General features: G+C 38.0%; 1 protein-coding gene across 2 annotated transcripts in view; it reads right to left on the reverse strand.

The window, feature by feature from the left end:
• Nucleotides 1-347: 347 nt before the first annotated feature.
• The window catches only part of TARSL2 (threonyl-tRNA synthetase-like 2), an 81,359-nt gene continuing 66,449 nt past the window's right edge, over nt 348-15,257 (reverse strand). For both annotated transcript variants that reach the window (XM_011957648.1, XM_011957639.1), the window contains 4 exons: nt 7,406-7,510; nt 3,328-3,400; nt 2,464-2,578; nt 348-1,162 (listed from right to left, as the gene is read on the reverse strand). In XM_011957648.1, coding sequence (XP_011813038.1) covers nt 1,014-1,162; nt 2,464-2,578; nt 3,328-3,400; nt 7,406-7,510 — 442 coding nt within the window. In that variant the 3' untranslated portion in view covers nt 348-1,013. The remainder of the gene's footprint in view (nt 1,163-2,463; nt 2,579-3,327; nt 3,401-7,405; nt 7,511-15,257) is intronic.

Raw genomic sequence — 15,257 nt, forward strand, 5'->3', positions numbered from 1 at the left:
TACACAAGTCTGATATATATTGTTTTGTTTGCCAACTGTTTCACTGTTCACATCCCTCAGGAAGTTAACTAGATGATCAGTATATTGAGAGATAATTTCTTACCTTTCTTTTGAATTTCACAGCATATTGCAAACTAAACAATACTTCTTGTTTGGTAGCTGAATTCTCTATTGACGTAATGCCATTTTAATTCAGTTTTGAGCAAGGAAAGCATTCCTCTCTGTAAAATCTGAAATCCATTTCAGTATATAAATCCATGGAATGTCATCGCATCAAAAGTAATTTAACTCTAGGTGAGCAGCTTAATTGTGGTAGAAGCCCACAGCTGAAATACTGGAAACACTGATGCAGTTCATTCGGGAATTTATTTTTTTCTAAAGCTGAACAAAACCTAATTATGAATTAGAAACATTTAAACGGCAACTCTTAACCTATAGTGCAAACACCAGATTCCACAAAACTGAATTCCTTTGTCAGTAATCCAATATTTAGTAGTAGCTGCTGCTTTTGTGGTTGTTGGTTAGTTAAAATTAAGTAATGATTCCAATTTTGAAGATAAAGTTTCAGTGTGAATTTTAGTAAAACAATCATAAAAATACCTGAGACATACTAGAAAATAAGATTTTCCCTCATGTTAAAAAAAAAAAAAACTCTGCAGACTTTTATTTGAAGCCCATCTTTTGAAAATCACAAATCTTAGCCCTAACATTTCATAATCATTTCCTAGTGTTTTGTTTCACTTTTTCAATGAGTAATATTTCTCCATTTACATTTCTCAAGGCATTGATTGCTGGAAAATTTCTCACACGTGCCCTCTGATTGTCCCTCATGGACATCAGTGAATTAAACTTGGTACATGTCAGCTACACATTCATTGTCTCCTTTCTCAGCTGAGCTCGTGAATGAACCCCCATCAAAGGCTCCAAAGTCTTAGAAGTACTAACATGTTAAGAAAAATACACTTTTAAGGGTCAAAACAAAATTACACAGAAGCAAATATCAGGGAAGGACTTCAAAAGTCCTCCTCAGCAATGAGTGTCCGTGACTTCTTGAGATTCTTCAGTTTATCAATGGCAGAAGCTACTAAAATCTCTCCATGAATTTTGTTGTCTCTTGTTCGCACGTTTACAGCATTATTTATCTTTTCCTTTTCTCCAACTACTGCAGAAAAGAAAGGTAAAGAAATGTATTTTAAGTCAGCAATTTGCCAAACGTTAAGTCAGCAGTCCCATGACAAGTTTTTATCAAGTTTTTATTCATTATTAATAAATATCATCTAATGAGCATTAGGTTCATCCTCTGATAGTTAAGTTTCTTGAGGGAAGGAATGACTTCTGATCCCATCTCTCTATTGTCCACTTGAGAGAACAGCTCTTGTGGTCCTAGGGTGCAAATGAGAGCAGGGAACTCTTACAGAGTCACTGACTCCACCTGGCATACTTGATGAGCCAAGAGGTGGATACCAGACCCATGCGAGTCAGCCAGAATTTTCTGGAATGTGGGTAAAAAGTTTGTTCTCTCTAGTGACCCATATTGTGAGATGATGCAGGAATCTACAGCCATCTTCTTGCCATACAGAAGGAAGAAACTGGTCTGCAGATAAGCAGAGCAAAGTAGATATTAAAGAGAAGCATAAAGAACCAGAGCGAGACAGGAACCAGAAATGGGAAGAAATAGTCCTGGTGAGGGTTGGGCTCCTGATTGCTCTTCTAGTGGTTTGGCTATTTAATTCTACCTTTCATGTCATGGGATACTCCAAGACCCTTCCAATAAATGCTGTCTTTGTCTAAACCAAGTTGAGATTTTTGCCACCATTAAGAAGCCTGATTTAAACACCACAATACCTACTATGATGTCAAACATTATCAATGAAACGCTGTCAACAGAACCACACTATGCATATTTATTTTGCCTTCTACAGACTCTCAACTTACAGGAAATAGCAATACTATGCTTGCAGTTATATCAGTGTTAGTTTCTCTTAATTTTGGAATCATTTTTAAAGCCTAAATTTTAGATTCTACATCTAATTAGTCATGTGCTAAAAGGCCATTTTACTTTTCATCTAAATCTTTTCCTTTGGATCATTTTAAATTTGGGATCTTTTCTTTCCATTAGTTTAAACTTTCCTAATAAGCCAGAAAAGTGAGGGAAAATATTACAGGCCTGTGAGGCTGAAATATAAAGTATACAATTCTTCTGATGGGATAATTTTCACAGTTGTTTTCATTGTTGGCTTGCAATACCAACTACTGCTAGTAAAACTATCCCAGAAGATTCAGATGAAACTTTATAACTCTTCTTCCAGCAAACAATAAAGAATACCTAGGAACAACTAAGCCAGGAACGCTATGGACTCTTCTTTTTGTATGAGTATTAAGTAGTTGAACCATATTTATTTGGTCTTTTGGAATTGAAGTGAAAAAAAAGCATTTGGAAAAATATATACAAACTTAAATTACCCAAAATAAAATTATACTGAGCCAGCTGTGCATTTCGTATTTTCTTATTTAGTGTACAATTATGATCTAAGTCAACGTCAGCCATAAATCCTTCTTCAAAAAATTCACTGGATACCTAGAAGAAAATGAAACACCTTTATTGTTACATTATGGTACCTAGCCTCCAAAAAGACCCCTGTTGTTCCCCACTCTTGGTATTCACACCCTTGTATAGTTCCCTGCTCACTATACCAGAGAGGGTCTCTGTGACCATAAATAAGTGCAGAAGTGTTGGCACATCATTTCTGAGACTAGTTTATAAAACCCTGCAGCTCCCATCTCTCTCAGATCACTCGCTCTGGGGGAAACCAGCCACCATGCCGTGAGGACATTCAGGCAACTTGTGAAGAAGCCCAGGTGATGAGGAGCTGTATCCACCAACTGTGAGTGAGCTCTGAGGCCTGCAGCCCTGGCCAACAGCCTGACTGCAGCCATAGGAGATGCTCTGGGCCAGAATCCACCAGCTGAGCTGTTCCCAGACCCTGACTCATAGGAACTGTGAGATAATGAATGTTTGTTGTTTAAAGCTGCTAAGTTTTGGGGTCACTTGTGATACAGCAACAGATAACATTCTTCCCTAATAGAGCCATGTAGAAATGAATACATATATTTTAAAATACTAATTTCTCAAAAACATTAAGAAATGAAATAGTTCTGATACAGCTGCAGAGACATGATTCATGTGTTACCACCAGCTGCTGAAAACATGGTTTAAGTTAATGTGTCAGTTCTGCAATATTTCAAAGCATGAAGGACACTGCAAATTGATGACCCACACAGAATACATGCAAGATTATTATATACTTTAAACATCTCTGATTTTACCTGAAGTGCATATTTTTCACAAGTTGGCCCCACAGGGATGACCATTACCTGACGAGGAGATAGCCAGAAAGGCCTGAAAAATACATAACATATGTATTTTCAAAGTATAATAATGGTTACTTATTACATGATTTTCAAATAACCAAAGATTCTTTTAAAGACTTCACAAGAGGGCAGTTTCAGTAGAGCAGCATGGAAGAAAACCAAATTATATTAAAGTCTGAAGGCAGCAAAGTAAACAAAAGGATAATTTTGGAATTTTGATAGCACAAGTGTAGGTAGAATGAACTGGCAGACAGCCCAAAGGGCTGATCATGCACTTACTGTATGCCCCAGCAACTGCACTCCTGGGCACTTGTCCCAGAGAAATGAAAGCATATGTTCACACACGATACTGCACACTAATGTCCACAGCAGCTTTAATCAGCAAAAAAAAGGAACCAACTAATTTATCTTAAAACAACATGGATGGCTTTCAAGGGAATTCCACTGAGTGAAAAGAAGCCTACTTCAAAAGTTTGTGTACTGTATAAATTCATTTATGTAATATTCTTTATATGACAAAATGATGGAGCTAGAGAACACATTCATGTGTTGTCAGATAAGAGGACAGGGGTGGGATGGGTTGAGTGTGGGGAAAAAAGGGGAGCAGGAGGGAGCTTTACAAGTGATGGAACTGTCCTGTGCCTTGACTGGTGGTATAACACCATCTGTCCATGTGACACAGCTAAATACACATTCACACAAATGAGTGCATGTGAGGCTGGTGAAATCTGAACAAGGTTGGTGGATAGTCTCAATGTCTAGTTCTTGGTTGTGATACTGTATCTAGTTTTGCAAGATGTTACCATTGGGGAAAACTGGGAAAAGAGTGTGCTGAACCTCTCTGTATAATTTTTTTTTTTTTTTTTTTTTGAGATCGAGTCTTGCTCACCCAGGCTAGAGTGCAGTGGCACGATCTCGGCTCACTGCAACCTCCGCCTCCTGAGTTCAAGTGATTCTCCTGGCTTAGCCTCCTGAGTAAATGGGATTACAGCCATTGCCACCACATCTAGCTAATTTTTGTATTTTCAGTAGAGATGGGGTTTCACCATGTTGACCAGGCTGGTCTCGAACTCCTGACCTCAGGTGATCCACCCACCTCAGCCTCCCAAAGTGTTGGGATTACAGGCGTGAGCCACCACGTCCGGCCTCTGTATAACTTCTTACAACGACGTGTGAACCTACGATTATTTCAAAATACAATTTTTCTAAAAAAAAAAAAGATGGCAGGGTAGGTATAAGCAATGTCCGCTGTGGGGCATGTTTGCCTTTTCCCTGTCATAGTGAGTATTTAGTCTGAAGGTGAAAGGATATGCAAAGAGGACTATTTCAGATAGCACTTTATGAATGTGCATATTTATATATTTATTCTCAAATTACAAACACAAAATAATACATGATAAATGGTAAAACACAGAAATACAGGTTATGTAATGGAAAGTACATGTTTTCTTTTGAGCTCTGTCCTTACCCCATCCTCAGCCCTACTTCCCTAAAGGACCCACATTTTAGCCATCTTTACTTTTGGCTCCTGGGGAGATTTCCCCACAAGCCTGACTGCTGTCTGAAGTCTGGATGTATGAAGTGCAGGGATTATAACTCAGTCTCTGCGACAAAGGAAGTCATGCTCAGTGCACTGGCCCCAACCACCTCCTGTCTCCCTCTCCATCTCCTATTTCACTAGTTCTCGTTTTTTTTTTTTTTTAAACCACTTTCACTGCAACCATTCTAATGCAAGACACCATCATCTCTCACCTATGGTAAACTGTTTAAAACCAACTAGAAAGAAATATAAACATGTTAACTCATACTCAGGTGGCACACATATTCGTATCCATACTTTTGGGTTAACTGTAACTTCAATAGCTCAGAAACTCCATGATACCTAAGTGTATTTCTCTTTGATCACAAAATATCAGGAATATACACAGACTCTCCAGCTACCCAGGACTTTTGGAAGACACTTTGTTTGGGACACTTCCCACCTTATGTTTCCTGCTCAAAAATTTGCTTCCCCAGTCTCACTGGGCATGAATGCTAGTATGCATGGGTGAGATCTAGGTTCTGCTAATGTATAAACATGGCACTCTGACTTAAGACAGAGTGGAGAAGGAGGCACCACATGGAATCCATTCTGGCAAGGAAGGGTGATGCAGAGACATGGAGCTTTTGGAGGAACTGGTTGCAGTGACCCTAGCAGTATCATCCAGTGCCTAGTGTCCACAATGGGAGCTGCAGGGACTGAGCCCAGCAATAGTAGCAGTGGGGGCAGTAGTTTCTGAAAAGAGAACTAAATTGCATGAGCAGATGCTCAGCCAATTTCTAAAAATGGAATGGGAGGTAGAAATTTCACAGGTGGTTACTGGTTTGCAGCATTTCCACATACTAGGATGCATCATCACAAGATGTTGTCTGCTAGCTGGTGCCATAACTGCTAGTAGAGCCACTTGCTTCTGAGTGCATGGTGATAGTAGTGAATCCCATAATGTCAGTGCAATGCTTTACTTATTTGCTATAAAATCTCTTTCATAGTCAGAAGCACTGCTGTGTTTCTGGCAGCACATAAGTACATATTTGGTGCCACTGGCAGAAGCATGGCAGCAAAGAAGAGCAAAGAAAAATCCACAGAGGGTCTCTCTTCAGTGAGAACGAGGCATTGGTCCTTACATGACGAAAGGGATTCAATGTAATCAACCTGCTACAAGACCACTGGCTGTTCCCCCAGGTTATGGTACCATCCTGGGGGATCACAATTAATCACTACTGATGGCAACCTGAATCCTCAGAAGAGATGTAGCCAGATGGAACTTAGTAAGGCAAAGTCCATATTGTTGAGCCCATGCATATCCACCAGTGGCCACTTTGCCCATGAGCCACTAAGCAACAACTAGGGGAAAAAAATAAGCTGATTTTAACAGAATGGGTCCTCTTGTATTAGAACATTGAAAAATTCCTCAACAGTGGGGGTCTTTTGATGGCAGTACCACCTCTGTTGGCCCATTCTAAGTGATCATCCACATTTCTGCTTCCCAAATCTATGTAATTTATTTTTCAGTCTAATTATTTCTAGATCTTTGACCTTGTGGCCAAAGCAGTAACTAGAGCCCATGCATCCATGTAGCTCCATACCTCCAGCTATTCTTCCTTCCAGGCAAAAAGGACAACAAGATGCACCACTCAAAATTCTGCACTTTAGGCCGGGCGCGGTGGCTCAAGCCTGTAATCCCAGCACTTTGGGAGGCCAAGACGGGCGGATCACGAGGTCAGGAGATTGAGACCATCCTGGCTAACATGGTGAAACCCCGTCTCTACTAAAAAAATACAAAAAACTAGCCGGGTGAGGTGGCGGGCGCCTGTAGTCCCAGCTACACGGGAGGCTGAGGCAGGAGAATGGCGGGAACCTGGGAGGCGGAGCTTGCAGTGAGCTGAGATCTGGCCACTGCACTCCAGCCTGGGGATTAAACAAAAACCTTGTAAAAAAAAAAAAAAAAAAAAATCTGCACTTTAGGACACTTCCTTTCCCCACTGTCATCCTAATTGGGCTGTGCTGCTAAGTCATCCTCTTTGAGTTTGTGCCATTTATGAATCAGGTTTACATGTTTTCCTCCTCAGTGGCTGTAGGGAACCCCAAAGGCAAACAATATGGGTTGAAGGAAGGATGGCTGGAGGGCAAGAGGTGGTACCTAGGAGTGTGGGTCACATGTTTTCAAGACAGCAACTAGATCTCTGAAGGGCTTGAAATAGGTAAAAAGATAACTTTAATTCTACCGAGTCCTGCAAAAGGTAAATGGTACATTTTTATGCCACACTCCCTTAGTTTTTGTTTTCTGATCTGACAAATGGAATAAGAATTCTTTATTTGCTGTTTGGATACTTGCTAATTATAAGGCAGGAAATGCCCTTTCTTTTGTTACTACTTTTATCTTTTACACATGAGTTTTTAAGAATAGAAATATTTTTAAAAAGGAAAAATAAGTAAATTAATAAAAATTAAAAAGAATAATAGACATATAGCTTTTTTTTCCATATCACTTACCATTTTCCCCCATAGTTTTCTGAAAGAATGGCTATCATTCTTTCTACTGATCCCAAAATGGCTCGATGAATGATCACAGGTCTCTTCTTATCATCCCCATCCTTACTAAAAAATGAAAATTATACATTTAAGTCTTTTTCTAAGAGTCAATAACTATCTTCTAGCCTTATATTTAATTTTGAGAATAGATTTAGATTAGTGATATCAGATATCTCTCCATTAACCTTATTTGTTCTGTGACTGTCTTGTTTTCTCATTGCTTTGTTTGCTAATCTTTTTTCTTTTATTTTAAAAACTTTAGAGAACACTGAAACATATATAAAAGTAGAGAGAACAGTATAATGAACTTCCACATACCCTCTCTCAGCTTCACAAAATGTCAACTCCCAGCCAATCTCATCTGATCTAAATGCACCCCCATTCTTGCCACTATCTCCCACATTATAATCTTCATTTTTAAAATGTTCCTGATATGTGTTCTTGAAGTCCACTGGTCAAATTCCCTGAAATCCTTGTGAGGTATACCTTACATTTAATTATTCCCTCACCCCCTTAGGAAAAAAAAAAATGAAAAAAGCAAATGATGACTTAATTGTAATGAAGTCAGCCACTTCAAGATCTCTGCATAAGTTTCTCAGAAAGATAAATTTCACATTATTGCAACAAATGTAACATGTCACACTTACAAAGTTCTTTTGACAAATTTTTATCTAAAACTTATACCAGCTAGCTACTACTAAAATAAATAAAATTTGACAAATAAATAATAAAGTAAAACAAATAAAAACAGAGAAACCCATTCATTAAACCTACTTCAAATGAGTTATAACTAGATATCACTGCCAGCCATTTCTGCTAAGAGCCATTATAAAATAACTGCAGGCAAAACCCTCTGTCTAGACCCTACAGGAAGCTTTGGGGTAGGGGTGGGTGGCTTGAGTCCATTTCTATGCAGGTATATGAAGAAATTAATCCCACAAATTGAAACCAGTATGAAATATTCCTGAATATTACATGATGTTGATTTTGTGTGGGGAAGAAAGAGAAGCAAGCTGATCCTTTCACAGAGCCTGGGTATCTAAAATTTCTGTCCCATCATCTCTTTTAATCATGTCTAGACTTAAGAAGAGCAAATAGTGACATAAACTATGATTACACATCTATGCTATCAGATAACTGTTGCAATGAATGCCAAATTCCCCCAAAATAACCCCAGTGGATTTGCTTACAATTATATTAGATTAATAGATACATTTGAAGAGAATAACTTCACAAATGTTGGTTCTTCTCATTCCAAAGTGTGGTATGAATCTTCATTTAACTAACTATTTTTTATGGTATTTGAGAAAATTTTATAGTTTATGCTTATAAATAACATCTATAGTCATGTGTTGCCTAATGACATTTTGGTCAACAATGGACTGCACATGATGGTGGTCCTATGAGATTATAAAGAAGCTGAAAAATTCTTATCATCTAGTGATTTGTGTTACAAGCACCTACAGCATTCAGTACAGTAACATTCTGTAAAGGTTTGTAGCTAGGAGCAATAGGCTATCCCATATAGCTTAAGTGTGTAGTGTCCTATTATCATCTAGGTTTGTTTAAGTATACTCTCTGATGTTCACACAACGGCACATTTCTCAAAACATATCCCTGTCATGACTATATTTATGGGGATGCATGACTATATTTATATTTATTGTTAAGTTTATTCATATTTTCTATTTTGTTGTTGCTGTTGCTTCTGAAATGTTTTTTCCATTGCACTTCCTAGCAGATTATTGCTAATATTATAAAGCCAAATTGATTTTTGCATTTCTACCTTCCTTTATTATTAGTCCCCATTTTCTCCATTTGATTCTGTTGGATTTCTCTATATTTTAACATCTACAAATAATTTTATCTCTTTTTTAATCTCTTTTTATCTCTTTCATGTATTTGTAATCCCAGAATAATTTTGGGATTATTTCACCTTTGCTTGCCTACTTGCCATTTGCCACACAACACCTATGATGGCTGGCTGGGCTGATTTGTTTCTCCTCCATATCCTCCTTAAATGAGGAGTTTCACTTGCATTCTGATGGCCCTAAAGAATTTTGTTGTAGGACTGATCCTGAAGGTTTGACTTCTTACTAATAGTTGTGACCCTTGTTCCTCCAAAACAGAGAGATTAGACTTTTCAGAGTCCTACTAACTCCACTGTACCAATCAGCAGAAAGTTAGGGGTCAAATCCCAGAAGCTTTTCCATTTTGGCACATGGTGTGACCTATGGGACTTGGCCAGTGGGTGGCAAACACATGGAACAGATCTGAATATCACTATAAAGGCTTTGATAACTGAACTGACACCGAACCACAGCCCACAAAAGTGGGTTGGAAATTTCCACCTGAACCTAATCAGGCAGATTTACTGCCAAAACAAGACAACCTCCTTAGGATTTACAGAAGACACAGCATCTCATAATATTCAAAATGTTCAGGATACAATCCTAAATTACTTAGCGTATGAATCATTGGAAAATTCTCAATTTGTGAGAAGAAAAGACAAACAACAGTCCAGCGCAAGAAAACACAAATGATGGAATTACCAAAGGCTAGAAACAGCCATTACAACTGTACCCTAAAAAGTAGGGTAAACACACCTGGAGTGACTGGAAAGACTTAAAGTCTCAGCAAGAAATATAAAATATGAGCAACAGACATTGTAGAACTGAAAACTACAATGACAGGAAGTTTTAAAGAATCATTAGATGGATTCAGTAGCAACAGAGATGATAAAGAGTTGGTGAATTTGAAGATAAGTAAATAGAATGTATCCAATCTGAAAGATATACAATGAAAGACCGAAGGAAGCATAAACAGCCTCAGAAAACTGGAAAAATACCAAAAGGTCTAATATTCAGGTCACTTGAGTCCCAGAAGAAGAGATATAGCAGAAAAGAAATATGGAAAAACAATGGCTGAAAACTATCCAACTTTCACAAACCAATAACTTAACAGATCCAAGAAATTCAAACCTCCACAAGATAAACTTGAGTAAGTCCACAGTCAGACACAACACAATCATGTGACACATAAAGGAAAAGTGACTCAAATTACTGCATATTTCTCATCAGAAACCATAAAAGCCAGAAGGATGTGTAACAATATTTTTTGTGTTTTTACTTTGCAAGAAAATATACAACTTAAAAAATAAAATCCCCAAACTAAGCAGTTCATCAAAAATATTTCGGCCTAAGAAACTGCTACCATTTAGAACTGCACAGCATTATCATCTCAGTGTGTAGTGGCACACATGCAAATAGAATAGACCATATGAGGACACATTACAACTTAGGAACTCACACTTGTTCAACACTGTAAACAACATATAGTGTAGATGACAGCAAAGATCTCATGTAATGTTTATTTCACAAACATGACCTTGGGAGAATTAATAAGATAGCATCTCAGTTATTTACATAAAAATAGAAAAATCAGCTTGAGTTTAAGGTGGCAAATCTTTCTGTAAAACTAGCCAATCTTTCACCCAGATTGAAGTTTTAAAATTTGCTCTTTAAACAGGGATAATGACATCTTACTGCAAATAATGTAAAATATTTTTTACCTACTCAGGTCATATTTTGTATTAAATTTAATAAAAAGTAAAAGTAAGAAAACTAAGTTTTTACTTTGGGAAATGTTAACATTTATGCACAAGATGAGAACAAGACTTAAAAAAACAACATGATAGAACTCAGGAACCCCTCCAATAAATGTAAACATTGGAAGACTTCAGAATTTATTTCGAGATCCTTACTAAATCATTGGAGCAGTAATGTTCTAATATTTATCTCATAGTAAGCATCAAAATTGTTCTGTATTTTCACTACATAAATATTATTTCATGTCTACTCTGGAAATGAGATGCAACAAAGGTTAATACAAAAATGGATGTCTCTGTTTTTAAATTAGAAGATGAGTGTTCTGGGCCAGGAGCGGTGGCTCAGGCCTGTAATCCCAGCACTTTGGGAGGCTGAGGTGGGTGGAGTTAAGGAGTTCGAGACCAGCCTAGCCAACATGGTGAAACCCTAACTCCACTAAAAACACAAAGTTTAGCCAGGCATGGTGGTGCATGCTTGTAGTCCCAGTTACTCAGGAGGCTGAGGCAGAAGAATTGCTTGAACCCAGGAGGCGGAGGTTTCAGTGAGCCAAGATTGTGCCACTGCACTCCAGCCTGGGCAACAGAGCAAGACTCCATCTCAAAAAAAAAAAAGAACATGAGTGTTCAAAGTTTGCATTAACCTCAGAAGTGTCCTCTTGCCATACTACTAATTTAATATATATTTTTAAACAATATTTTTAAAATATTAAAAGTAAGTAACTATCAACCCAGAATTGTACAATCAAAGAAGTTGTTTATTTTCTTTGAAAGTACAACAAAATAAAGACATTCTCACATGAAATAAAACAAGGCAATTCATCTCCAACTGACCTGCTTTGAATAAACTTTTTTTTCTATTATATCTTCAGATACATGAGAAATGATACTAGAGGGAACCCTGGAACATGAGGAATGAAACAAGATCAACAGATATGGTAAATATTTGATAAATATAATGTTCTCCTAAGCTCTTTAAAACATGTACTATGATTGAAAAAAATTATAATATTGCTTATGAGGTTGTTAATATGTATGACATGTAGTATGTAGTATGCCTTTCAAAATTAATTTTTTTAAATAACAAGACTTGAAAGTCAAAATTATGCCTTGATCTGTGGGCTGCAGAATGGATGCTGTGTTAGCAGGCATGAAAAAACATTAATCTCCTTGTATATCTCCATCAGAGCTCTTGGATGACCAGGTGCATTGTCAATGAACAGTAATCTTTTGAAATAAATCTTTTTTTTTTTTTTTTTTTCCTGAGCAGTAGGTCTCAACAGTGGGTTTAAAACATTCAGTAGGCCGGGCGCGGTGGCTCAAGCCGGTAATCCCAGCACTTTGGGAGGCCGAGACGGGCGGATCACGAGGTCAAGAGATCGAGACCATCCTGGCTAACACAGTGAAACCCCATCTCTACTAAAAAATACAAAAAACTAGCCAGGCGCGGTGGCGGGCGCCTGTAGTCCCAGCTACTTGGGAGGCTGAGGCAGGAGAATGGCGTAAACCCGGGAGGCGGAGCTTGCAGTGAGCTGAGATTGGCCACGGCACTCCAGCCTGGGCGACAGAGCGAGACTCCGTCTCAAAACAAACAAACAAACAAAAAAACAAAACATTCAGTAAACCATGCTGTAAACAGATGTGCTGCCATCTAGGTTTTGTTGTTCCATTTCTAGAACACAGGCAGAGTAGATTTAGCATCATTCATTAAGGGTTCTAAAATTTTCTGAATGGTAAATGAGCATTGGCTTCAAGTTAAAGTCATGAGCTGCATTAGCTCCTAATAAGAGGGTGAGCCTATCCTTTGAAGTTTTGAAGACAGTCATTGACTTTTCCTCTCTAGCTATGAAAGTCCTAGAGGGTATCTTCTAATAGAAGGCTGTTTCATATATATTGAAAATCTGTTGTTTAGTGTTGTCATCTTCATCACTGGTCTTAGCTAGATCTTCTGGATAACTTGCTGCAGTGTGTACATTAGCACTTGTTGCTTCACTTTGCACTTGTATATTATGGAGATGGATTTTTTTCTTTTGTTTGAGATGGGAGTTTCACTCTTGTTGCCCAGGCTGGAGGGCAATGGCGTGATCTTGGCTCACTGCAACTTCTGCCTCCTGGATTCACGTGATTCTCCTGCCTCAGCCTCCCAAGTAGTTGGGATTACAGGCACCCACCACCACACCCAGCTTTTTTTTTTTGTATTTTTGTATTTTTAGTAGAGATTGGGTTTCACCAACCATATGGGGTTGGCCAGGCTGGTCTCGATCTCCTGACTTCAGGTGATCCACCTGCCTTGGCCTCCCAAAGTACTGAGATTACAGGCATGAGCCAGTGCACCTGGCCCTGGAGATGGGTCTTTTAACTTCATGAACCAACCTCTGCTAGTTTCAAACTTTGCTTCTGCAGCTTCTTCACCTCTCTGTCTTCACAGAATTGAAAAAATAGGGCTTTGCTCTGGATTAGTCTTTGGCTTCAGGGAAACTTACTCCACATCAGCAAGAAGGCTGTTTCACTTCCTTCTCATTTGTGTTCACGGGAGTAGCATTTTTAATGTCCTTCAAGAGCTTTTCCTTTGCATTCACAACTTGGGTAACTGGTGCAAGAGACCGAGCTTTTGGCCTGTCTGGGCTTTCAATAGTCCTTCCTCACGAAGCTTAATCATTTCTAGCTTTTGATTTAAGGTGAGAGACTATGACTCTTCTTTACACCTGAATATTTACGGGTGTTGTAGATTATTAATTAGCCTAATTTCAATGTTATTGTGCCTCAGGGAATAGGGAAGGCTGAGGAGAGGGAGAGAGATTAGGGAGTGGCCAGTGGAGCAGTCAGAACAGACAACATTTATTGATAAAGTTCACCATTTTAAATTGGCATAGTTCATAGTGCGCCCCCCCAAATTACAATAGTAATATCAAATATCACTAATCACCATGACAGATACAATAATAATGAAAAAGTTGAAATACTGCAAGGATTACCTAAATGTGACACAAAGACATGAAGTAAGCCCATGCTGTTGGAAAAATGGCACTGAGAGACTTGCTCAACACAGGGTTGCCACAAACCTTCAGTTTATAAAAAAATGCAGTATCTGTGAAGTGCTATACAGTGAAGCATGATAAAACAAGGTGTGCCTGTATATATATACAGTCGTGCACTGCGTAACAGTGTTCTGGCCAACAAGAGAGCACATATATGACAGTGGTCCAGTAAGATTATAATGGAGCTAAAAATCTTCCCACTATTCAGATGTTTGTGGTGATAAACCTACTGCGCTGCCAGCTGTATAAAAGGACAGCACCTACAATTATGTACTGTACATAATACTTGATAATGATAATGAACAACTATGCTACTGGTTTATATATTTACTACACTGTACTTTTAATTGTTATCTAAGGTAAGTATTCTTTCACTTACTTTTTTAAAAATAGTTAGCTGTAAAACAGCCTGAGGCTGGTCTTTCAGGAGGTATTCCAGAAGAAGGCACTATTATCATGGGTGATGACAGCCCCAAGTGTGTTACTGCCCCTGGAACCTTCCACTGGGACAAGAAATGGAGGTGGAAGACAGTGATATTGATAACCTTGGCCTTGTGTAGGCCTAGGCTACTAGGCTGATGTATGAACTAGGCTGATGTATGTGTTTGTGTCTTAGTTTTTAACAAAAAAAAACTTAAAAAGTAAAAAATTTTTAAACTTTTTAATAGAAAAATGTTTATAGAATAAAGACATAAAAATATTTCTGTACAACTGGAATGTATTTGTGTAAGGTAAGTGCTATAATAAAAGATTCAAAAGTTTTAAAATGTCAAAAATGTATAAAGTAAAAAAGTTATAGTAAGCTAAGGTTAAGTCACTATTGAAGAAAAAAGTTATTTAAATTTAGTGTAGCCTAAATGTACAGTGTTTATAAAGTCTACAGTAGCATACACTAATGTCCTCAGCCTTCACATATACTTACAACTTACTCACTGACTCGCCTGGAGCAACTTCCAGTTATGCAGGCTCCATTCATGGTAAGTGTCCTAAACAAGTGTACCATATTTTATCTTTTATACCTATTTTTACTGTACCTTTTCTATGTTGAGATATGTTTTGATACATAATTACCTTACCACTGTGTTATAGTTGCCTACGGTATTCAGTACAGTAACATGCTTTACAGGTCTGTAGCCTAGAAACAATAGTCTAGACCATATTACCCTAGGTA

Source organism: Colobus angolensis, unplaced genomic scaffold (assembly GCF_000951035.1).
Source record: "Colobus angolensis palliatus isolate OR3802 unplaced genomic scaffold, Cang.pa_1.0 Scaffold112, whole genome shotgun sequence".
Lineage (NCBI taxonomy): Eukaryota > Metazoa > Chordata > Mammalia > Primates > Cercopithecidae > Colobus > Colobus angolensis.